Genomic DNA, 25,899 nt, shown 5'->3' with positions numbered 1-25,899 from the left:
GGAGCCTTGCTGATAGGCTGTGCCTCCTTCGTGAGTTTGATGCGATGGTCCTCCGGCAGCTCGGGTAGGAGACGGGTGGAAGATCATCGTGCAAAAAGAGATGCTTAAACTTGGTAAACAAAGCTGAATACTTGTCCAGAACCTAAATGCTCTGGACATAGATGAATGCCGCTTGTGCTACTCTTCGTAATTCACGCTTCGCGTGCACATGAAAAATGAGAGGCAAAGAATGCAAACCCTCCTCACCACGAATTATCATGGGATAGTCACTTTTGGCATTTAGAGTGAGAGTATTGTCCGCCCAATCAATGAGAGGGTTATGCTCACGAAACCATCTAATGCCTAAAAGCATATCACATCGTGAGAGAAGAGACACGACAAATTTTCTACGGAAGGCAGCTTGTTGAACTGTAAACAACACATCAAGACACTGTAATGAGAGAGTCCATATCGGGAGCGAAGCTCGACACCTCGAGAGAAGATGTCTGACCAACTTTTAGGCGGACTCTCTCTACAAGAGAGGCACTAATCACATCATGCATACTACTTGAATCAAACAATATGACAAAACGCTGACCCTTCACATGACCATAACACTTAAAGAGAGACTCATCAATGTGTGTGTCAGAAATATGTGAAGATTCAGATTGGTTCATTAAAGTGCTTGTGGTAGCCGTTGGTGCTTTGGGTTCCTTAGGTGGGGCTGTCTTAGGACAAGCCGCTTTACTGTGACCCTTGACGTAACATTGATAACAACGACCTTCCTTAGCATAAATGACTTGTTCTTCTTCCGTTATGTATCCTCCTATAATTCCTTTTGCAGCTTTTGCATCCGGGGTTAGCTTAGGTTTAGTAGGTGTTTTAGCTTTACCCTCAGATTCATTTTGTGAGTTCTTTAGAGGAAGATTGGCTAGAAGAGTTACCGTTCTTACCTTTCTTATCATTCTTACCATTTTGAGGGTTCTGAGGAGTCTGAGAGGGACTGTAAGAAGACTTGTTCCCTTAGGCTTTCCCTCGTTGTGCTTCATCTCTTGGGAGAGAGCAATTACTACCTCCTTGTTGAGATTCACGGGGTCGAAGACTTCTACATCAAACTTGATATATTCGTCCAACCCAAAAAGGAATGCCTCTTTGCGCTCATCATCCGATTTGTGTAATTGGGTGCTGAGCTGCAAAAAGACATGACTGGCATACCATTTTTCTTGAGATTGTGCCAATCTGCTTTCAACTGCGCTAGGTACTGAGGAGGCATAAACCGCGCATTGAGCTTGTCTTGGAAGTCGGCCCAATTGAAGGAAAGGGGCACGCCTTCTTCTGCTTCCTCTAGGTGCGCGATCAACTGTGCCTTTTGCTATGCGTGATACCAATTAATGGCATCACCGTCAAGCTACATGGTTGCAATCCAAACCTTGCTGTTCCCTGTTTTCTTAGTTGTCGCAAAATAAGCATTAAATTGATGCAACCAAGAATGAATAACACTAGCATCCATCTTACCGTCATACTTACTGAATGTCAACTTCTCAATGACGGGGTTGTTGGAGTCTGAATCTCTGCTTGTGCTACTTGATGAACTACCAACATCTTTGATCGGCTCGAGCTTCGAGGTGAGTACATGTAGGACCAACTCTTGCATGCGTTGGTCTCTCTGCGCCTCACGCTCTAACTCCAAGGCCACTCGTCTTTCTTCCGCCGCCAAGCGCACTTGCTCGCAGCTCCAAGGCTACCCTTCTATCTTCGGCCGCCAAGCGCGCTTGCTCGCGCTCACGCTCCAAGGCTAACCATCTTTCTTCGGCCGCCAAGCGCGCTTGCTCGCGCTCACGCTCCAAGGCTAACCATCTTTCTTCGGCGGCCAAGCGCGCTTGCTCGCGCTCGTTGTTGTGACTCCTAGCCCGGACCTGGATGGTTATGCGGGAGGAGTATTAAGAAGTCTGAGAAGTGGTTATTTTCAGCACCTCCAAACGACGCAGGCTGCACTCTGGGGGGCGTTTGGTTGTAAAAGGCCTCTATATCTCCCAACCCGGACCTTTTTAGGTTATGCGGGAGGAGTGATGAGGGAGTCATTGAATATCTCCCGTGGCCCGGACCTTGTTAGGTTATGCGGGAGGAGTGTTCATCGGCGGCTTTATGTTTCTATGTCTTGTAACATGCATATGTAAGCATTTGTGTTGCATTGTGATGTGCCAGCTACTGAATATTCCTAATTGGATGAGATTGCCTGGGTATGTAATTTTTTAGTGCATCAAGATACTCGTGGAAGATCAGTACGGTCTGGGTGATGGCTAATTTTACTACGTCGGAATATCAAGAGTTCCGATTTGGACGAAAGGAGAAGCTAATTCCTTGATCAAAAGAGCCGAAAGGAGAAGCTAACTCCTTGATCAAAAGAGCAAACAGGAGAAGCGAACTCCTTAATAAAAAGAGCAAACTGATTGTCCCTCGGAAACTTTTGAGCTAACTTGAGTTGTTTTGCAGATATGCTGTAATCGCGGACGATTACTATCTTTCAAGAAGGGGAGATGTAACAAATTGCTGACGTGTCAAAGCCCTGAAGAAGGGGGGCAACTTGCAGATGTCGGTCGAGGGGCCTAAACCCTAAGAAGAACAAGTAACAGAAGAAGAAGTCTTACTAACTTATGGAGACCCCGTCCGATGGGACCCCAAGTGACATAAAGATTAAAATAAAGCAAGACCCGCAGCTGATGACGTGAGATTTTTCGAAAATTGCGCTGACATGATGACGTGGCAGGTTGTACAGATTTTCGCGTTTTCGTTGGTTGATGACGTGGCAGGCTGTACGGATTTCCGTGATTTATGCTGGTAGCTTTATTGCTTTGCTTTTAGACAAGATGCTTTTGAGTTTGAAGGCTTTTTACTGTAAACTGCTTTTGGGGCCAAGGGCCTTTAAATATGAGGTTAGGGCTCATTCTTTGGCATGCTTCCTGGAGAAGGTGTAGAGTCTGGAGTACCGGCTTGTACTGTGTTGAAGCAATATAAAGAAATACTGAAAGGGGCGCCAAGGTTTGGGGCCAATACTCTCTGGGGTGGAATTCCGCCACTCCTGTCGCGTGTCGTATCTCTCTCTCTCTCTCTCTCTCTCTCAATTAAGTTGTTATTGAAGTGCTAAAAGTTTGTTCAGTTTGTTCTTTTCTATCGGCACGTGGTGCCCGTCTTGTGACAAGTGATGTGGTACTGCTGACTGAAAACGCAAGATGCACTGTAGCAAAAACGCCAAGGCAGATCTGCTGCAAAAAACGCTGGAAAACTTGGTGGTGAAAATGCTAGGGAGTTCCGCCGGTCTTGCTGAGAAGGTGCACTGCCAGATGTTGGGTCTCTGTTGCCTCTTTTGCCAGAAAGTGCTAGCGCTAGGTTCCTTATATATTAACTTATCAAAAATGCCCTACCCAGTTTCCCAACAAAGTCACTTAAATAATAAGTGAAAAATGGCTAAAATAGGGAAAATGGGTTTTGTGCACTGTAAAATGCTCATGATGGCTACAGACTGTAATGCTGATGATCATGCTGTGTGCAACCAGAGGATATGCAACTACTCTAAGTGCCTGGACATGCACGGCGTGCGTACAGGCTCACAAAGGTGCCATAACACTTCTTAAGCTGACCTGAACCCCGGACCTGAAGTAGCTTGTCCACATGCACATAGGGTTAGATGTGCACGTGACATATGTGCCCCAAGAAATGTATCTCGGGCAAGAAAAATTCACTCTTCTTCGTGTTGATAACCAATCTATGCTTCCGCAATGCTCGAAAGATCTGTAGCATATGATGTCTGTGTTTTGCTTCATTCTTGGAGAAAACTATAAATTCGTCAAAGAAAGTGCCCACAAAAGATCGATACTCATTGAAAATCCTATCCATCATTCCGTTGAATGTTGCTGGAGCATTCGTAAGTCCAAAAGGCATAACCAAATATTTGTACAAACCAAAGGTTGTTCGGAAAGCTGACTTATAGACATCCCCGGAGCAAATCAGATTTGATGGTATTCACTCTTTAGATCAATTCTGCTAAAACAAGAGGATCCTTGTAGTCTGTCGAGTATATCATCGATCCTTGGAATAGGGAATCTGTTCTTGATGGTGGTTTTTTTGAGAGCTTAATAGTCAATGCACATCCTCCAAGAACCGTCTTTCTTTAATACTAGCAATACCGGAGAGCAGAAAGTTGAAGTGCTAGGTTGGTTGAGACTCTTTTCCAGAATTTCTTTTACTTGGTTCATTATTTCTTCATTTTGGGCTCGGCTACCTCATAAGGTGGCCGGTTCAGTGTTGTACTTGCGGGAATCATATCAATCATATGGTCCTCAGGACGAGGTGGAGGTAACTCGCCTGGTAGACCTTCAGAGAAAGAATCAGCCTGTGTGTGCAGAAAATGTTGTGGTTCCTTTTCCAATTCAGACATATTTAATCGATATTCATCATTCAGTTCTTTCAAGAAGATCGAGTAAACAAAAAGACTGGATTTCATTAATTTGGAAATGGTCGAAGCTTATTCAAGTGGGACGGATTTGCCCTTCAATTTTACATCTAATACAATTTCTCGGCCCTTCTCATTCTTCAAAGTCGCTTTCCTAGCCCTATAATCGACCACTGTACTCGACCACTGTACTGTTCTTGTAGAATCAAGGGATTCTTAGGAGGATGTCACACCCTTCCAAAGGCATGATGTAACAGTCCTCGTGCTCTAGATACCCCTGACAATGCAAACGAAGTTTGCCAATGACATGTGTAATGGCAACATCCCGTTCAAGTGCCGCTTGAACAACTTCTGCCTGTTTTTGCGTACAAGCTTGAGAAGGATAGGTACAAGGCACTGCTAGTAGAAAAGTCAGCCTTGAACTTTAACTTCTTATGGTTGAAAAGTAAGAATGTAGATGTAGACAAAGGAAGAAAGAGATTCACCAGGATTGTAGATGACATTGACATCATATCTTGGTTAGATTTTCTTTTGGACAATTTATATATAACCATCGGCGACTCCCTTTTCAAGCAAACAATTGGTATCCCTATGGGCACCTATTGTGCTGTTTTTCTTGCTAATTTCTATCTTTTTACTTATGAGTTTGATTTTATGGAGCGTCTTGTCCTTGCTAACACTTGCTGAATATTTTTGCACAAGTTATGCAATGTAAGACGCTTTGTAGATGATCTTTTTGTCCCTGACGTTCCTTCTTTTCAAGATTTTATGTACTTGAATTCGAGTTCTGTAGGCGGAGGAATTTATCCCAAGGAGTTTTGTGAACTCAACTGTACCACAAATAGTGATTGTTGTGCCTTTTTAGACCTTAAGATTTTTCAGACTCCCTTGGGATTAGAAGTAGATATCTATGATAAGCGCCTTGAACGAGAATATGCCAATCTAAACATCATCCGTATGCCTCACATTTCTTCGAATATTTCTCTTTTAGCTAAGTACGGTGTCATTTGCTCTCAACTATTTAGATTTTCTTGTCTTTGCTCTAGTAAATCTGCTTTTGTTGTTCAATCTTACCATCTTATTTCTTTACTAGCTGAAAAAGGATACTCATTCTGAAACCGGCCTGTTCAATCCAAAAAGGGCGGTAGACTTTACTTTAAACCTTGATTTCGCTTTCACCCATTATTAGTCGTCTATTTTACCTGTACTTTCAAGACACAACAAAGGGGAGAGGGATACAGGTTGCTAGATTGCACCTGCATGAGTAGACCGACACCAGATTGGCCCCTAACTTAGGCGCCCCTTTCGGTATTTCTTTATTGTTCAAAGAAGGGAATAAACGCTGTGGTTCCCTACAAGCTGCCCTGCACAAATTCGGCTGAATTTCCACTGTTCCAGCCCGATTCCGGCAGCATAACTATACTAGAACCCTTCACAGTCAGTATTCCCACGCATTGACTGGCTTTCCCGACGCATACGGGCACTTTGCAAAACCTGGCGAGAATCTGCAGCACGCTGAATTCTCTGTTTTCAGCCCTGAAAATGCGCCAGATCGCCTGTACAGCGGTCCCCTTGCGTCCCCGAACCTCCTGGGGGTATTAGGGTCCGTTTAGGGCCAAAACCCTAAACCTGCAAAAATACACAGCAGGCTGTAATTCACTGTTTCGGGCTCCGTTTCGCGTGCCGGTCGCATCCGTAGCAAGCCCTCGAGCTCCCGCACCTGTAGGGCTACTTGCCCTTTGAATGGGACGAGATTTTTGGCGTGAAACCTCTCCGAATTCACCTGTACCTGCGGGGGGATTAGCCGCTAGCTAATCCAGTACCTGTGCAAGAGGCTCTTGCCTCGGCAATCGCGCATGAACCCACACAACTGTACATTGGTCAAATGAAGAGCCCACTAGAGGGGCATAACATACTGCCAAAGGGGAGAGAGAGGGCAGTGCGTAGCGTGCAGGGCATCACTCTTGGCACCGCACTGTGCATAAGAGGAAAAGCAAGCACTCCATAGCTCTTAACCTGTGACAAAAGCTGCAAATGAGCCTCTCCCAGCTTAAAATTCAGCGCCAACTCTCTCTTGCATTAGAAACTGCACCAGAATGTGCCACTTGGCACGTTTACAAGCATTTTCCCGTTTCGGGGTTGCCGCCTAAAAATCTCCCAACTGGTTGCCCAGTTGACTTCACGGCAGAGTAAGAAAATGTTCCCCTTGTCATTCCGGAGGTAATGACGTCAACACATTTTCAGGTCCCAAAATAGCAGTTCCCTAAATTTTAGGAGATGCTGCCATTGTATCTTTCTAGGTCATCCGACCCTCTTTGTACACTGCGGCCACATCGAGAACTGAAATGTAGCCTCTGTAGCAAAGGATTCCACTTTGGCTAGTCAATGACCCCACTTGGCTAACCATAGTCCTTGTCCAACCTTAGTGCTCTCTTGCCCTCAGGCCTGGACTCCCTCTGGACAGTTCCACACTAGCTATGCAATGCAGGGCAGTTAGATTTTCTGAGGGGTGTTTCCAAAAAGTGAAAGTAAATAGATAACATGAAAGAAATCAACAAAAAGGATAGATAGTAGTTACACGATGGTGACACATTCAAAAGAATCATGAAAAATGTTCGTTCATTTTTGCATCGTAGTAAGTTTATTTTTAATGTTTCTTCCTTTGGAATGTTCAAGATAATCAGTAGTAAATTCAATAGAAGTGGGGAGCTAAAAAGCCCACTTATTGTTTGACTTAATAACACCTTATGTTGTTGTCTTGATCTTTAGCGCTTCTAGTATTTTTACTATAGCTTGACAAATGCTAGCCTTTATCATGGCTCAGTATGCCCATCACCTTCGGAGGGTGATAGACACTCAGCTCGTTGGTTTTGTAGAGTACGTTCAAAGCATGAATGACTTTTATATAAACGTGCACCTACTCTTGGGCACTGACGACGTGAGTAGGGATGTCATAGCTGGTGTCCAAGCTATGCATGATAAAGTTGATAATCTTATTCTTCCTGTTTGGACAAGCAGCGAAGTTGAGATCACATATTATCAAGTTGGGTTCTTTGCTCTTCGTAGGTTTGTAGTAGTATTCATTTTTCGATTTCGTATTTAGCTTACCTGAGGACTTAAGAATGTGTTCCGTTAGAAGTTGCTGTGTGAAGTTTGATTTCTAGGATTAAGAATTATTCTTTTTTGCTTAAAGTTGACTACTTGTTTTAAGCCAAGTAAGTTGCGTCAACTTATTTTACACATGCCTTTTTTAAAAACATTATAATGTTTTGTTTTATTTAGTTTTGTTTCGTAGCAAACAAAGTGATTTAGTTAGTTAGTTTGTTTGTTTTTGTTTTTCTTTTCTTTTCTTGTGTCCCTTGCTTTTATAGTTCTATGAGTGCTTTATTCCCTCTTATAATTCGTGAGTTCAGACTTTTTTGAACTTATGAAGGTATATATATAGGCTTCTGCCTGTGGCCCCATTCTGTCGGGCATGATTCTAAGTCGAGCCTCCAATTCGAGGTGAAATGAAGTTGGCCTTGGCTCCTCCGTCAAAGAACATGAGGGCTTCTTGATCCCGTACTTTGCCCCATGCATGACAAAGTTTTGTGCTTTCATCCATCTAATCTGGGTCGGTCCCCACACAATGTGGTACCAAACCTGCTTTTCTCTTTCTTTTCTGCCACGTTCTTCGGCTGCTCTTGAACTGTTTCCTTCTTTGAGATACTCGGATTTCTGGTCCTCCGTCAAACAGGGACGAGTATCTTTCTTCTTTTGAAACTTCTTTTTCCTTATGTTGTCATTGGTCGAATTTTGTCTGGTCTTTGGTGTTAACTGTTTATCTGTGGGCTAAGTCAGGTTACCCGAATGCATAGCAAACCCTTGCTTAGCATGTTCCATCAATTGCTGGATGGACTCGGATTCCTGTAGTAAACAGTAATCTCGAATCTCCTTAGGGAGTCCACAACAAAACCTCTTGATTTGCTGCGTAAAACTGATCTCTTTGAAGGAAGAAGCAGGTAGAAAAGCATCCCAAAACCTTTCGCAGAATGAATCCAAAGTGTCTCCTTTGGTCACCCGAAAATGATTCTAGGCTACAATCACATCGCACTCATACTCCTGAGCCAAGAAGAAATGAAAAGTCGCTTGAATTTAAGCCACTTGGTCGGTGCTTTCTTTCGTAAGAGAAGATGGACCACCATGTTCCAGCATTTCCTTTCAAATAAGATGCCGCCCTACTAATCTTCGAGTGCTTTGAGTAGCGCCCTCTAGAAAAAGCTAGTCAAATTGCTGAATGAAGGCAAGGGCTCTGTGGGCATCTCTAAACCCTGAAAAAGTATCAAATTTGATTGCTTGTCCTCCTTCCTTGAATTCTTTGGTCCTCTTATTCTTGTCTTCGAAGAAGTCATATTGATTTGCTCTGTAAAAATGCTTCCTCTTCGAATAAAACATATGTCCTCGGAGTCCGAACATTCATAGAAAATTGTCGGGATCCATGATGGGATCCGCTTTTCTTGGCCTTCTTCTTGTTCTTTCCATGTCTGGTTCTTTTGTCTTTTCTTGCCCTTTTTGTCCTCATCACTCGAATTAGAAGGGAAAGAGCTATTCAAACTGTCAGAAGAAGATGAGAACGAATTGGACAATCCCTTGAAATGTACATGCTTCTTTTGTTTTCTTGCATTCGCAAAAGAAGATCGACGACCCATATAGCCAGGGTAGTCTGTCCCTTGTTGCGTTTCTTCAATTGCTTTTTCGCCCCCAAAAGTTGGTTGACTCGTCTTTTGACAACGTCATCGAGTTCATCTTCAGTAAACATTGGTGGGACAGGAGGTTTCTTGAGGGTTGACTTTAGTGGGAAGTCTATCGTTGTCTGCCATCGGGAATGCACTTTATCGATCTGGTGCCGTGTTAAAAATTTGGCATACTTGGAATCCTTTGAAAACTAAAGCATCTGCTTTGCGCAATCATCAACCCGTTGCTCACGCTGCATCTTTGTTAGTTGGTACTCCGTAGGCCGAGGTGGCCCGTATTATTTATTTGTCGGCTCCATTTGAATTTTCCGTGCTTCCTCCCGGTCCAAAAGCGTCAGGAGGGTGCATCTGATTCTTGCGAGAATCATCACCTAAATCCACGTGTCACCGGAAAGGGGATTGGATTTCCCGGTAGAAGTGTAAGGTGCAGTTGAAGTGAATGTTGAACTTTGCTCAAGATGAGTGCTCCGAACTGTGCTCAAGGGTTCCTTTTACTTACGGAAGGGAGATTCCTTCCGTTCCTTTAGTGAGAGAGTGCAATGGACACAGACAAAGTGGTGAACACTGTGAATGAAGGTGCTGAGAGAGAGAGAGAGAGAGAGAGAGAGAGAGAGAGAGAGAGAGAGAGAGAGAGATAGAGAGAGAAATACGACACCAGAATGTTGTCAAACCCTGCTCCGAACGCCCCACTCTCTATGGCGAGAGCGGTCTTCTATTGATTGCACAAATCTCTACAATGCTTGGACTTGCCAACGATGTCACGACGATGAGGATGACGTCGAGACGGGCTGAAATCTGAAAACGCTAAAGGCTGAAAACTGCAAATCTTTATCTGCTGAATTCTGACTCTATGTCGGTGACGAGGTCGATGACGATGGTACGACGACGATGCGCTGAAAACGCAGATGCTGAAATCTGCGTTTTGTGGGCTGAATCTGCAAACTTCGTGGGATCTGACTGTGCGGTGAGGATTTGCTGCGGGAAGGTGAGATCTGCGAGGTTTGGGGGTTCTGCTACGGAAACTGACTGCTGAAAACTGAAAACTGAAAACGCTGAGTCTAGGGCTGATTCCGTCGCGAAGATCTGCAAAAACGATAGGCTGATTTGGTCTCTGCTGTGGGAATCTGCTAACGCTAGGGAGTCTGTTGTGTCTTGCTGTGGATCTGCAGATCTGCAATGCAAAAACGCCAAGGGCTGAATTGCATGCAAAAACGCCAAGGTTGAATTTGGATCTCCTTGCAGAAAACGCTAGGTCAATTGCTTTGGGGGGGGGGGGGGTCTTGCTGAGAAGGTGCCTGTTGAACAGAAGCTCCTGCTGCCTCTTCTACCAGAAAGTGCTAGCGCTAAGTTTGCTTATATACAAACTTAGCAAAATTGCCCTATCTACTTTCCAACAAAAGCCACCTAAAATAATAAGTAAAAAATGTCAAAAATAGAAAAAATAGGTCTATGCACTGTAAAAATGCTCCTGATGGGTTCTGATGGGAATCTGATGATCATGCTGTGTGCAACCAGAGGATATGCATCTAGTTTAAGTGTCTGGACATGCACGGTCTGCGAATAGACTCACAAAAGTGCCAGATCACTTCCTATTCTAGATTGACTTGATTGAACTAAACCCTGGTCATGGTGTAGCTTGTCCATGGACACATAGGGTTGGATGTGTCACGTGACATCCCCTCCATTTCAAAGTGAGGTACTGGTACCGAATTGTATGGCGTCGAGGGAGATCGCCAACATGGTCTGGAATCTTGGAAAGGACTCTTCGCCGGCCCACTCTGATGCGTGGGTCATGCGATTCTTGAACTTCATTAAGGTCTGCAACGCTTGCTTCTTTGGGCCGCGTCGAAAGCGACACAGTCTTTTGTGGCTCCTTCGATGCTTCAACTTCGTCTTTAGTCATGCGTCTACCTTCTTCAAGAATCTCCATGGCTGAAAATTCCTGAAACCACTTCCAACACAAAAACATAAACATACCCATTCCATGTAAAGTGACTGGAAAAATACTATTCCTTCGAACAAACTGTGCATGCGATGCAAATGAACAAAGTGATGGAGTGCCAAACCGTTCATCAAACACACGCAAACAATGAGATCTAATCTTGTTTTTCTGATCTATCCTTATCAACCGTGGCAAATCACAATGGAAATGCCGATGCTTGGTGCTCAATCCTTCTTGTGCTCTTTCGGATACTGTGTCATGCCAAGGAAGAGACACGGAATGTGAATTCCTTGGGTGCAAACATTTCATCTTTTCATGAATCATCCGCATACATCCGTGCTCATTCATGAGTGAGTCGTACTCATCGAGCAATATATCATGCCTATGAAAAAGGATCACATAAAGATGTTTACTAGAATACAGGAAACGATCACGGATGAGACACTCGTACAATGTGTGTTGACTAATCATTCGAACACATAGTACTTCCTGTGAGGGTTCTTTGGACCTCGACCCGAGAGCCAAGATCGGTTCTTCGTGATTGATCGAATCTTCTTGTGGGGGTTCGAGCCAAAATTGGTTCTTCGTGATTGATCGAATCTGCAATGAGGTTAGCTTCACTAGAGAAAGTATCAACTAACACATCATCCTTGTGAACATTCACATCATCTTCATGCAAATCATCATGCTTGTGAGAAATCACATCTTGATCATCATACAAATCATCATGCTTGTCTTTATCATCCAAATCATCATGCTTGTCATTATCACACAAATCCTGTGTGTCATGCTTTGGAGAAGAAGAGACTGAGAGAGTCTCCTTTTCTCGAATCTCTTGCATCTGTGCCTGAACTTGAGAAAAGAATCGGAACAAGGCGGCTTTCCTTTCGTTGTGCTCATGCTCTATGGCTGCCACTCTTTCTTCGGTCGCTAAGCGTACTTGCTCACGCTCACGCTCAAAGTCGGCCTTTCTTTCTGCTGTTCATGCTTCGCATTCTAACTTCCTGTCCATCATCATCTTGTCGAAAAGCTCCATAGGAGTCAGTGAAATCCTTGGCGTAGATGGAGAGGGGGGAGGATCATAAAAACCTCCTAGTGGGGAAAATTCTTTTTCTCCACTCCCATGCTCACCACCTCCATGCGAAGTATTCATTCCGGGTGATGACCATCCACTGAAGTCTTGGGTTCTTAAGTTCACGAGAAACTTGGGTTCTTGGGTTCTTGAGGGTCTTGAGGTTCTTGAGGTTCTTCTTTAGCTTGCAATCTGTGTTAGAGAAGGATCTTCTCTTCACCCGAGTTCTACTCTTTTCCGCGGGCGCACCCCTTGGCGGCCTTGCGCTCACACCAAGGTTGCTTTTTCTCACCTCACTTCGATTGGCCGGCCGCTAAGTGCACGGGCTGCTCTCAATGAGGAAAAAGAGGCTCAAGGGGAGGCTGGACAAACCCTTCTTTCCTGGGTTTCCTGTCTCTCTTCAAAAACACGATTAGGAATTGACACGCCCAAGTGGTCTTGGGTTACGTGCGACCTCAACAAGCAATTTTTTTTTTTGTGGTTCTCTTTGATCTTTCCTTGAGTGATACAGTTACTGCCAACGCTCCGATACCAATGTAAGGTGCAGCGGATGTGAATGTTGAACTTTGCTCAAGATGAGTGCTCCGAATTGTGCTCAAGGGTTCCTTTTACTTACGGAAGGGAGAGCCTTCCGTTCCTTTAGTGAGAGAGTGCAATGAACACAGACAAAGTGGTGAACACTGTGAATGAAGGTGCTGAGACTGAGAGATAGAGAGAGAAGAATACAACACGAGAATGTTGTCAAACCGTCCTCCGAAGGCCCCACTCTCTATGGCGAGAGCGGTCTTCTATTGATTGCACAAATCTCTACAATGCTTGGACTTGCCGATGATGTCGACGACGATGAGGATGACGACGAGACGGGCTGAAATCTGAAAACGCTAAAGGCTGAAAAGTGCAAATCTTTATCTGCTGAATTTTGACTCTGTCGGTGACGAGGTTGATCGCGATGGTACTACGACGACGCGCTGAAAACGCAGATGCTGAAATCTGCGTTTTCCGGGCTGAATCTGCAAAGTTCGTGGGATCTGACCGCGCGGCGAGGATTTGCTGCGAGAGGTGAGATCTACGGAAACTGACAGCTGAAAACTGAAAACGCTGAGTCTAGGGCTGATTCTGTCGGGAAGATCTGCAAAAACGTTGAGGGTGTCAGGTTGATGCAAAAACGCTAGGCTGATCTGTTCTCTGCTGTGGGAATCTGCTAACGCTAGGGAGTCTGTTGTGTCTCGCTGTGGATCAGCTGTGCCTTGCTATGGATCTGCAGATCTGCAATGCAAAAACGCCAAGGGCTGAATGGCATGCAAAAACGCCAAGGCTGAATTTGGATCTCCTTGCAGAAAACGCTAGGTCAATTGCTTGGGGGGGGGGGGGGGGGGGGGGTCTTGCTGAGAAGACTTGTTGACCGAAGCTCCTGCTGCCTCTTCTGCCAGAAAGTACAAGCGCTAGGTTTGCTTATATACAAACTTAGCAAAATTGCCCTACCTACTTTCCAACAAAAGTCACTTAAAATAATAAGTGAAAAATGTCAAAAATAGGAAAAATAGGTCTATGCATTGTAAAAATGCTCCTGATGGGTTCTGATGGAAATCTGATGATCATGCTGTGTGCAACCAGAGGATATGCTGCATCTAATGTAAGTGTCTGGATCAACGTCACCATGAAACGCGTTTCGACAGGTCGGGACAGGTGAAACGTTTCGGGCCTTGAAACGTTTCGCTTGGCAAGTGAAACACAAGCCGTTTCACTAACAACAAGTTACCGTAGTTTTAGTTTCAAAGTCGCTAAGCGCACGTTTTTGTCTCTCGTTTCACTGTGCTCTAATTTTGAACTGAAACGTTTCGTGGTGAAACACCACGTTTCAGGGTGAAACGTTTCGGCCTTGAAACGTTTCGCGGTTACGTTGGTCTGGATATGCACGGTCTGCGAATAGACTCACAAAAGTGCCAGATCACTCCCTATTCTAGACTAACTTGATTGAACTGAACACTGGTCATGGTGTAGCTTGTCCACGGACACATAGGGTTGGATGTGTCACGTGACATCATCTCCATTTCAAAGTGAGGTACTGGTACCGAATTGTATGGCGTCGAGGGAGATCGCCAACAGGGTCTGGAATCTTGGAAAGGACAATAGCAACGATACTTGAACTTCATGAAGGTCTGCAACGCTTGCTTCGTTGGGCCGCGCCGAAAGCGACACAAAGTCTTTTGTGGCTCCTTCGATGCTTCAACTTCGTCTTCAGTCATGCGTCTACCTTCTTCAAGAATCTCCATGGCTGAAAATTCTTGAAACCACTTCCAGCACAAAAACGTGAACATACCCATTCCATGTAAAGTGACTGGAAAAATACTATTCCTTCGAACAAACTATGCATGCGATGCAAATGAACAAAGTGATGGAGTGCCAAACCGTTCATCAAACACACGCAAACAATGAGATCTAATCTTGTTTGTCTGATCTATCCTTACCAACTGTGGCAAATCACAATGGAAATGTCGATGCTTGGTGCTTAATCCTTCTTGTGCTCTTTCGGATACTGTGTCATGCCAAGGAAGAGACACGGAATGTGAATTCCTTGGGTGCAAATATGTCATCTTTTCATGAATGCATACATCCGTGCTCATTCATGAGTGAATCGTACTCATCGAGCAATATGTCAAGCCCCTATGAAAAGGGATCACATAAAGATGCTGACTAAAATACAGGAAACGATCACGGATGAAACACTTGTACAATGCGTGTTGACTAATCATTTGAACACATAGTACTTCCTGTGAGGGTTCTTTGGACCTCGACCCGAGAGCCAAGATCGGTTCTTCGTGATTGATTGAATCTGCAATGAGGTTAGCTTTACTAGAGAAAGTATCAACTAACACATCATCCTTGTGAACAATCACATCATCTTCATGCAAATCATCATGCTTGTGAGAAATCACATCTTGATCATCATGCTTGTCCTTATCATCCAAATCATCATGCTTGTCATTATCACACAAATCTTGTGTGTCATGCTTTGGAGAAGAAGAGACTGAGAGAGTCTCCTTTTCCCAAATCTCTTGCATCTGTGCCTGAACTTGAGAACAGAATCGGAACAAGGCGGCTTTCCTTTCGTTGTGCTCATGCTCTATGGCTGCCATTCTTTCTTCGGCCGCCAAGCGTACTTGCTCACGCTCACGCTCAGTCGGCCTTTCTTTCTGCTGTTCGTGCTTCGCGTTCTAACTTCCTGTCCATCATCATCTCGTCGAAAAGCTCCATAGGAGTCAGTGCAATCCTTGGCGTAGATGGGGAAGGGGGAGGGTCATAAAAACCTCCTTGTGGGGAAAATTCTTCTTCGCCACTCCCATGCTCACCACCTCCATGCGAAGTATTCATTCTGCTTCGGGTGATGACCATCCACTGAAGTCTTGGGTTCTTAAGTTCACGAGGAACTTGGGTTCTTGCGGTTCTTGGGTTCTTGAGGGTCTTGAGGTTCTTCTTTAGCTTGCAATCTGTGTTAGAGAAGGATCTTCTCTTCACCCGAGTTCTGCTCTTTTCCGCGCGCGCACCCCTTGGCAGCCTTGCGCTCACACTTAAGGTTGCTTTTTCCCACCTCATGTCGATTGGCCGGCCGCTAAGTGCACGGTCCGCTCTTAATGAGGGAAAAGAGGCACAAGGGGAGGTTGGACAAACCCTTCTTTCTTGGGTTTCCTGTCTCTCTTCAAAAACACGATTAGGAATCGACACGCCCAAGTGGTCTTGGGTTACGTGCGACCTTAACAAGCAAAAAAATTTTATGTGGTTCTCTTTGATCTTTCCTTGAGTGATACAGAACACTGCCAACGCTCCGATACCAATGTAAGGTGCAGCGGATGTGAATGTTGAACTTTGCTCAAGATGAGTGCTCCGAATTGTGCTCAAGGGTTCCTTTTACTTACAGAAGGGAGAGCCTTCCGTTCCTTTAGTGAGAGAGTGCAATGGACACAGACAAAGTGGTGAACACTGTGAAAGAAGGTGCTGAGACTGAGAGATAGAGAGAGAAGAATACGACACCAGAATGTTGTCAAACCCTCCTCCGTAGGCCCCACTCTTTGTGGCGAGAGCGGTCTTCTATTGATTGCACAAATCTCTACAATGCTTGGACTTGCCGACGATGTCCACGACGATGAGGACGGCGACGAGATGGGCTGAAATCTGAAAACGCTAAAGGCTGAAAACTGCAAATCTTTATCTGCTTAATTCTGACTCTATGTCGGTGACGAGGTCGATGACGATGGTACGACGACGACGTGCTGAAAACGCAGATGCTGAAATCTGCATTTTCCGGGCTGAATCTACAAACTTCGTGGGATCTGACCGTGCGGCGAGGATTTGCTGCGGGAGGTGAGATCTGCGAGGTTTGGGGGTTCTGCTACAGAAACTGACGACTGAAAACTGAAAACTGAAAACGCTGAGTCTAGGGCCGATTCCGTTGCGAAGATCTGCAAAAACGCTGAGGGTGTCAGGTTGATGCAAAAACGCTAGGCTGATCTAGTCTCTGCTGTGGGAATCTGCTAATGCTAGGGAGTCTGTTGTGTCTTGCTGTGGATGTGCTGAGGCCTTGCTGTGGATCTACAGATCTGCAATGGAAAAACGCCAAGGGTTGAATTGCATGCAAAAACGCCAAGGCTGAATTTAGATCTCCTTGTGGAAAACCCTAGGTCAACTGCTTTTGGGGGGGGGGGGGGGGTTCTTGCTGAGAAGGTGCCTGTTTAACCGAAGCTCCTGCTGCCTCTTTTGCCAGAAAGTGCTAGCGCTAGGTTTGCTTATATACAAACTTAGCAAAATTGCCTTACCTACTTTTCAACAAAAGTCACTTTAAATAATAAGTGAAAAATGTCAGAAATAGGAAAAATAGGTCTATGCACTGTAAAAACGCTCTTGATGGGTTCTGATGGAAATCTGATGATCATGCTGTGTGCAACCAGAGGATATGCATCTAATTTAAGTGTCTGGACATGCCCGGTCTGCGAACAGACTCACAAAAGTGCCAGATCACTTTCTATTCTAGACTGACTTGATTGAACTGAACCTTGGTCATGTTGTAGCTTGTCCACGGACACATAGGGTTGTATGTGTCACGTGACAAGAAGAGAAATCGGCTGAGCTCTGATACCACTGTAGCAGACTTGGACACCCCAAGTCGGGAATCTGGCATGACACACGAGAGAAAACACTTAAAAATACTTCACACTTTAATCACAATTCAATTTGAGTCGACACGGCCTGGCGTAAGAGAGATTGGCCCCAACGATTGGCGTCCCTTTCGGTATTTATTTTATATTAATGCGTGAGCAAAGTTACAATGCCCGCGGGTCCTCTTTGCTTGAAAGCTTGTCATTAATCTTAGCTAGAGAGTGGCCTTGGGGTCATATTTAAAGTCCCCGAGGGCTTTTAAAAGCAGTTACATGAAAAGCTTCAAAACTCAAAAGCTTCTGGTTCCAAAAGCTCCCAAGGCAAAACACATTAGTCCGTACGCCCTGCCATGTCATCTCTGTCAACGCAAAACGCGGAGGCTTTGTGCAGAATGCCACGTCAGCAGCTATCATAAATTGCGGCATCCGTACAGTCTGTCCGCTTGCCTCTTTTATGTCGTGTCTTATGGGGCCTTGTCAGCAGGTGCCCAGAAGTTGGAACAACTTATAGCATGCTGCGTCATCATTTTGTGACACGACCGCGTTTAGGATGTCCTTTGGATTGTACGAGTGTTTGGTGATGCCTTTTTGGTCTCGCAAATGCTTTTGCAATGTTCAACAGGATGATGGACATGACTTTTAGAGAGTATAGGTCATTTGTGGGCCCCTTCTTCGACGACATCATCGTGTTCTCCAAAAGTGAAGCAGATCATAGACACCATCTTTTAAAGGTTTTTGAGGCACTACAATGGCACAAATTGGTAGTCAATAGGAAATAAAGAGCGAGTTTTTCCTACAAGAGAGAGCACTTTTTAGGACACATCTTCTCAACAGAGGGTGTATAGATGGACTCGGACAAGCTAGAAACCATCTGGAATTGGCCTGAATTAAAGAATGTACATGAAGTTCGGAGCTTTTTGGGCTTATGCTCTTACTACTGGCGGTTCATTAAAAAGTTTGCGGAGATTGCTTTTCCATTGCGCACCCCGACTCAGAATGGGGATCCGTTTGCTTGGGGACCCTTATAAATTGCATCATTGAAGACACTCAAGGAAAAGTTGACGACTGGTCTTGTTTTGATTTTACGAGATTTGCAAAAACTTTTCGAGGTTCATTGTGATGCTTGTGGTAGCAGTGTGGGAGCAGTCTTGATGTAAGAGGGCCATGTCATAGCTTATGAGAGTAGAATGTTCTCTAGACTAGAGAGGGTTGCACAGATCTACGAGGAGGAGTTGATAGCAGTGATATCGCTATGACTTGGTGGAGACATTTCCTGCTTAGAGTAGATTTCACAATGTGTACATATCATAACAGTTTGAAATATTTCTTGTCCCAGAATCAGCTTTTTGATAAGCAAATGAGATGGATAAACATTTTGTCGCTCATTTGTAGATTGTTTACGTAACGGAAGAGAAGAATTTGGTGGCAGACATGTTGTCTCGGAAGCCACGTGTAATGGCCATTTCGGCGATACACCACCTAACATTTGAAGTTATGCTTGATATCCAAAGTGCGGAGATAGTTACAAGTTATACTCTCAAGCAAGGTTACTTAATGAGAATGACCATGTTATGTGTTGCTAAGGACTTGAGGTTAAAGGTGTTGGTAGAGTGCTATAATTTGCTTTTCAGGGTATAGAGGCATGTGAGACTACCTTCGAAGGAGTGGAAAAGTATTTCTAATGGTCTCAGCTCAAAAAGGATGTGGATGAGTTTGTATGCTACTATGCTCTTGTTTGGTGTGTCAAAAGGTCAAGTTTGACAGACACAAGCACCGAGATACTCTAGCCTTTACCCATTCCACACCAACCTTGGGAGAATATGCCAATGGATTTTATCTTCGATCTTGCTAAGACTCAAAGTGGGCACGATGGCTTTTGGACAGCTGTTCACAGATTCAACAAGTAGGCTCGCTTCATTCTGGTACAGAAGACAGCGAAAGCTGATCATTTGGCGAATCTATTCGTCTCTCAGATTCTCTGATTACATGGCATGCTTGAATATAAAGTGTCAGATAGAGATCCGTGATTTAGGAGCTTGCTTTGGAGAGCGATGCGGGAGAATATAGGCACCCGGGCTTAAACTCTCATCTTCATTTCATCCACAAATAGATGGGCTGTCACATGCACATCTAACCCTATATGCATGTGAACAAGCTACTTCATGATTAGGGTTCAAGTCAGATTAGGAAGTGTTCTGGCACGTTTGTGAGCCTGTGCGCAGGCTGTGCATCCAGGCCTTACAGTAGTTGCATATCCTCTGGTTGCATACATCATGATCATGAGCATTACCATCAGAATCCATCATGAGCATTTTACAGTGCACAAGACCCATTTTCCCTATTTTAGCCATTTTTCACTTATTATTAATAAGTGACTTTGTTGGGAAACTGGGTAGGCAACTTTGGCAAGTTAATATATAAGAAAGCTAGCGCTAACACTTTCTGGCAGAAGAGGCGGTAGGGAACCAAGTTTTGGTAGTGCACCTTCTCAGCAAGACCGGCAGGAGGACTTAGCGTTTTTCAGCCACAAGGACCAGCTAGCGTTTTCTGCAGCAGATCAGCGTTTTGCAGTTTGCAGCAGATCACCTAGCGTTTGCAGATTCCCAGATCAGGCTGACATTTTTGCAGACAACAGATCAGCCTAGCGTTTTTGCATTTGCAGATTACCATCAGCGTTTGCAGATTCCCGGCGACAAGTAGATTATTTGCATCAGCATTTTCAGTTTTCAGCAGTCATCCGCACCGCAGCCCCCAAACCTCGCAGAACTCACCTTCCCGCAGCAGATCCTCGCTGCACGGTCAGATCAGCCAACGTTTGCAGATTCAGCCCTCTATTCACAAATTTCAGCATCTGCGTTTTCAGCGCATCGTCGTCGCATCGCCGTCGTCACCGACATAGAGTCAGAATTCAGCAGATGGCAGATTTGCAGAATTCAGTTCCTAGCGTTTTCAGTTTTCAGCCTGTCTTGTCGTCGTCATCATCGTCGGCAAGTCCATTGCATTTAGACCATTGTACGAGGATTGTGCAATCAATAGCATAGACCTCTCTTGCCATAGAGAGTGGGGCCCTTGGAGGAGGGTTTGACAACATTCTGGTGTCGTATTCTCTTTTCTCTCTATCTCTCAGTCTCAGCACCTTCATTCACAATGTCTTTCACTTTGTTTGTGATCATTGCACTCTCTCACTGATGGAACGGAAGGTTCTCTCTTCCGTAAGTAAAAGGAACCCTTGAGCACAGTTCGGAGCACTCATCTTGAGCAAAGTTCAACATTCACTTCCGCTGCACCTTACATGGGCAATCGAAGATAGCCAATTCAATGGTTTTGGACTTGTTAAAGTCCTATATCTCTGATCGTAAGATTCAGAGGGAGAAGTTCTGGTCTTTGTGGAGTTTGCTTACAACAACGCGGTTCACACATCTACAGGGAAAGCGCCATTTGAGGTCGTCGAGGGTGTCAAAAAGGTTCCACGTCCTTTTGCCCAGCCAAAATTTTCTTTCATGCTAGGATCTCGATCACTCACAGTAGACTTGGGCATCCCATGAATGAAAAGTTGTGCTAGAAAAACCCTAGCCATATGATTTGCTTTGATTGTTTCCTGACTGGAATAAAGTGAGCTTGCTTGCTAAATCTGTCCACTAAGTTCCAAATCGCATCATTTCGAGCATGAGTCTTTGGGAGATCCATAATCAAGTTCATGGCAATACTCTCCTAGGGTTGATGAGGCATAGGCAAAGGTTGGAGTAACCCAGGCATCTTATCTGATCTTTGTGTCATGTCAACATCTGCTGCACCGGTTATTGGCACAACTCTTGCTCCACGTGCTGGATGGAAAGAATCAAAATGTAGAGAGACGAAATCTCTGACTTGAGTGTCTACACCCTATCTTAGGGAATCCCTATCTATGGTCCTCCACTGCATGATCAAGCTTCCAGTTGGAGTACATAATTTTTCTTCACTGTTCTGACTCATTTCAGTTATGTTTATTAAGGCTTTTAGGTGCACACATCCTGTCAAAGGGATTTTAAGTGACACCCTAGTTCTGTTGGTTTCCTCTTTGGTTGCATAGATGACGTATATTTGAGGTACATGGATTTGAAGGCCTCTGCTTTGTTGCCATATCCTAATGTTCTTCAGATATGTGTGCGATTTTTATACTTGTTTTTTTTAGTCAGAAAAATTTCCAAACATCTGTGCAGTGTGCACTCTCAACGGGCCTTTTACGTGACAAATTTAGAATACTCTTGTTTGTTTTCTTCTCGGTTGTGAAGGTTAGGTACATCCAAAGTGTGTGGAAATTTATTAGGCTGCAATTTAGTTTCTGCTTGTCTCTGTTGTACTTGTCTTACTGTCTTAAGCTAGCTGTGGTTTTGACTCTTGTTTGTATAGTTACATTACCGCTAAGTGAGAGGTTAACAGTGAAGGTTATTGAGGCCCTGTACTGTCTCTGACTTTCTCATCAGAACATTTGGTTTTGTCTTTGGTTGCAGAGGTACTTTTGAAGTAGCTGGAAAAGAAAAGACACAAATTAATTTCCATGGACTACAAGCAAATCCATCCAATCTTGCCCTGCCAAAAGTTCGTGAAGTAGCAAAAAAGCTGCAGCCTTTGCTTTTATTAGAGGAACTACCACGTGGTAGTGAGCACAATTCTTGGCCTGTTCAGTTTCAGAAAAATGGTCCTATCAACGACAACATTGCTCTCTATTTTTTTGCAAGTGGTAAAGAGAGGTACTTCATCGGTTTGGATGGTCTAGTTGTGACTTGTTATATTGATAGATTTTGGAATCGCAAAATGCTGTTGTGACTCTTTTCCTCGTATTTTCAGCTATGTGCAGTATTACAAACCCTTAGTTGATCGCTTGATTAAATTCGACTTGACATTGAAGGGATTTATTGAAGATGCAGAGCTTCTGATTTTTCCATCCAATTTATTGCCTTGCGGTTCCCGATGTAAGTATACATTGGAATATATGATGTGGTGTTTTGTGCATTGCATGCTCTGATAGACTTACTTGTTCACACCTGGGCTGGGATATCCAATTAGATGGCTGAAAATTGCTTGCCTGAGGGAACCAGATGTGCTTGCCCTCGAGCTGAGAGGAATTTCGCTTCCTTAAAGCATTTTGAAGGCTAGAAACAAATCAATTTGCCAGCGTTGATATTCACAAATGATGGTTATCCAGTGGTTACAGTTCCTGGAGAAAGCCATATATTAGAATTGGAATCATTATTAATAATCAATGTGAAGATGCTTCTCTTGGTGTTCAAGCTGGTTCTGTTTACGCACTCCTGATTCTATTTCAGTGGTGGTCGTGAAAATCTCTGTCAAGCCTGTTGCACCAATACTTAGTGTCGCTGGATTGGTCAGAAGCAAACCATGATGGAACTAGATATTCATAATGCTGTGTTGCTCTCAAGTTCAGCGTTTGTTGTGTGCATGTGGTGGACCATGGGGTTGGTGTGTTGCACTGGGTATAAATTTTTTTGGACTGTGCCGTGTTCAGGTTAAGGAAACCAATTTGGAATTTTAATGTAAGGTTGGCTGCAGAGATATCGTTTATCAGAAGATCTGACAGTATTTTGATGCTCTTTAAAAGGTTGGAACAATTTTATGTTTCTATGGGCGGTTTTTCGGGCTAGAAAGCTTCCAATCAAGCAACCAGTTGCTCCTGTTGTGATGGGCGAGCCAAAGCAAGTAGAAACTGAAGGCAGCTTGAAGCTACCGGTGCAATCTGTAGTTCTTTCTTGGGGAAAAATTGAGGACATGCAAATTGATAGTTTACGGAACAAGGGTGTTGATGTGTTACTGGTTTCTGGAAACAAAGTTGAAACACCTACCCCAACCATAACAGAGCGCATCAGTTGTGTTGGGCCCTTAATAGGCCCTGATTCTGAGTTGGTTGTTTCTGAACAAACAACGCCTAATCAACCAGAAATTCCGCACCCGGTGGAGGTTGAAGCAGTTGGAAAGGAAAGGTCTGAGCTCAAGGCTCAAACGCCAGCAGCAACAGTCTTGCCAACACCACAAAACTTGATTGGGAAGGGTCATCCTTCAAGCTTTGCTTCTCTTTCAATGGACGGGGCGTTAATCATGAAAGCATTTAATGAATCATCACAAAACCCCCCCTCTGACCTCAAACTTGAGGAGAAGGTAAGTTCTTTGCATCAAGACTGAAAATGTTATGAAGCTCTGTCTAAAGTGACATTGTGTTGTATGATTTCAGGTGGATGTTAGTACGAAACTTGTGGTCTCAAGTGCTGCAAAATTGAGCTCTGTGCTGCCAAAGATTGAGCAAGGTGGCTCTGAGAAGGCAAAACATTCCACTCCTTTGATGTCAACTTCACCAGTACCTTTGGTCTGTTCGAGTCCCAGAGACAGACAGGAGGATATGTGGACGTCTCGAAAGCTGAGCTCAGATAAGGACAAGGGAGTGCGAGAGAGAGCTCATGATAAAAGTGACAGGATGGAATCTGGAAGAGGTGTATTAAGGGATAGAGAAAGAGATAAGCAAAGGGAGAGAGAGAAGCAAAAGGAAAGGGATAGAGAGCGTGAGCGTTCAAGACGACATTCGGAATATGAACGAGAGAAAGAAAGAGAGAGGGGCAAGGATAGAGATAGGGATAAGGATAGGGACAGGGATAGGGATAGAGAAAGAGACAGGGACAGAGGCAGAGACAAAGAAAGGGACAGAGAAAGATGGAGAGACAGGGAGGAAAGAGAGAGGCGGGGTCGGGACTGGGACCGGGACAGGGACAAGACAGGTGACCGAGACAAAGGGAGGGAACGAGGCAGGGAGAGGGAGTCAGAAAGAGAGAGAGCACTGGCACGAGAGCGCAGTAGCAGACATCGGCATTGGGATCTTGATGGAGATTATGGCAGGACTGCTAGACATTGGAATAAACACACTCGCTCACGCACACCCTCTAGATCTCCACCTGCTAATCGTGGCAGGTCACCATCACGTGCTCGTGTTGATCGATATCATCATAGATATCGTCGCTCTTCTCATCATTCCCGATCTTATTCCCGGTCTCCTGACTCAGATCATGGCTTGGGCCGCCTACAGCCGAGAGCAGAGAGCCACGATCTGAGCAAAGACAGTTTTGTCCAGAAAGGCAAGTCACCAGAAATCAAAGAAGAGTCAGTTGTGAAAAATTCAGCTGTGAAGGACTACAATGGAGATGAGCAGGGTAACTACTCACAACGAGGAAGCAACAGCAACTCTTTATGCAGGGAAAACACTGCTGGTGCAGAGCGGAAATTGCCAATTGCAGATTTAAATCTTAGTCCAGCAGAGATCGAGGGGTATGAAGAGGAGGGAGTTGACGAAGAAGTGGTAATTTCTATGGAGGTGGCCAAGCCACTAAATGCAAATCAAGATGATCTCACCAGTAATTGCGATGAGTATTTCTGTTCCGATGGAGGACCCGGCAGGGGAAGTAGAGAGCCAGGTGAATGCTCCGTAAGTGCAGGCAAAGGCATCAATCATAGGAGCACAGAGCACATTGCGCTCAGGGATGATAGAACGGAGTCATTGTCTCATAGTTTGATAAATGATTCCTCTGGGCCTTCATTGTTTCTAGTCAGCATGTCAAAAGAGGGCTCCTCTTCATGTCTTCAATTCTTTCCTCAGGTCCCAGATGAGGGGCCAAGCACCCCTGATCTTAGCCTTGCACTTGCTGCAAAAGAGCGGAGTCCACCTCAACAAGAAGAGTTGCCATTATTCATGCAATTGCTTGAGCCTTCCCAGGGAAGTCTCAGGTTGGGCCCTTTCAGTTCCTCACTGGACGTTCCGATGGTATCCGAGCAAGCAGATTTGTCACTGTCTCTGGCGATTCCAGAACATTCAAAGAGGCCAGTAGTCAATACTTCACTTCGTCTTTTTGGCTGATGTAATATTTTGTACAGTTATTAATACAAGACCTTGGCCAAGTCTTATAGATCTTTCTTCCCCCTCTGGAGTGTCAATTGCTTTTTACTTGGCATATGTTTTTTTTGCCAAAGATCTCCATAGGAAAGTGATTACCACATGGAGTACTTATCGCTAGTGCAATCTGAACAACACTATCTTTGCACTTTCTGTAATATTTGGAAGAACCGAGTATTTTTGATTTACCCAAAGCTACCTGCCATCTGCAGAAAGGTATATGGTTCTAAATTACAGCAATTTACTTACGGATTTTTGACTCAACAGATGTTCAAATTTGCATCATCATCATCAATTCCCCCCCCCCCCCCCCCCCCCCCCCCCCCCCAAGAATTTCATACTTTAAATGCTTCTTTTTCTGTGCATAAATGCTGGCGAAGGAATATGTCCTATAATGTTTGTAAGCACGACGAGGTGGTGGCATTGCGGAAATACTGTTGGTTTCTTTTTATTCTTATGGAGTAGTGGTTCTTTTATGTCGTCGAGCAGTTTTTCTGTACTGTTGAATTGTTCAAATTTGAGGCATGTTGCCTGAGGTAGCCTTCTCAATCCAATCAAAGGGCGGTGTGCAGCAGAGAGGGGAGGGGTTGAAAATGTTTCCGTTGGACAAGTGATCCGCAATTGTCTTCCCTATGCAGTTCTT

The 25,899-nt window shown here is 44.5% G+C and overlaps 1 protein-coding gene across 3 annotated transcripts in view; it reads left to right on the top strand.

The window, feature by feature from the left end:
* LOC147451862 (uncharacterized) overlaps positions 1-25,520 on the top strand; it is a 44,441-nt gene extending 18,921 nt beyond the window's left edge. For all 3 annotated transcript variants that reach the window (XM_086517734.1, XM_086517732.1, XM_086517733.1), the window contains 4 exons: positions 21,817-22,056; positions 22,154-22,278; positions 22,926-23,479; positions 23,553-25,520. In XM_086517734.1, coding sequence (XP_086373860.1) covers positions 21,817-22,056; positions 22,154-22,278; positions 22,926-23,479; positions 23,553-25,220 — 2,587 coding nt within the window. In that variant the 3' untranslated portion in view covers positions 25,221-25,520. The remainder of the gene's footprint in view (positions 1-21,816; positions 22,057-22,153; positions 22,279-22,925; positions 23,480-23,552) is intronic.
* The last annotated feature ends 379 nt before the right edge of the window (positions 25,521-25,899 follow it).

The sequence above is a fragment of the Adiantum capillus-veneris genome, chromosome 8 (genome assembly GCF_014529385.1).
Source record: "Adiantum capillus-veneris isolate H3 chromosome 8, ASM1452938v2, whole genome shotgun sequence".
Classification (NCBI taxonomy): Eukaryota; Viridiplantae; Streptophyta; class Polypodiopsida; order Polypodiales; family Pteridaceae; genus Adiantum; species Adiantum capillus-veneris.
Note: the sequence above shows the minus strand (reverse complement) of the source record. Positions and strands in the feature narration are given on the sequence as shown.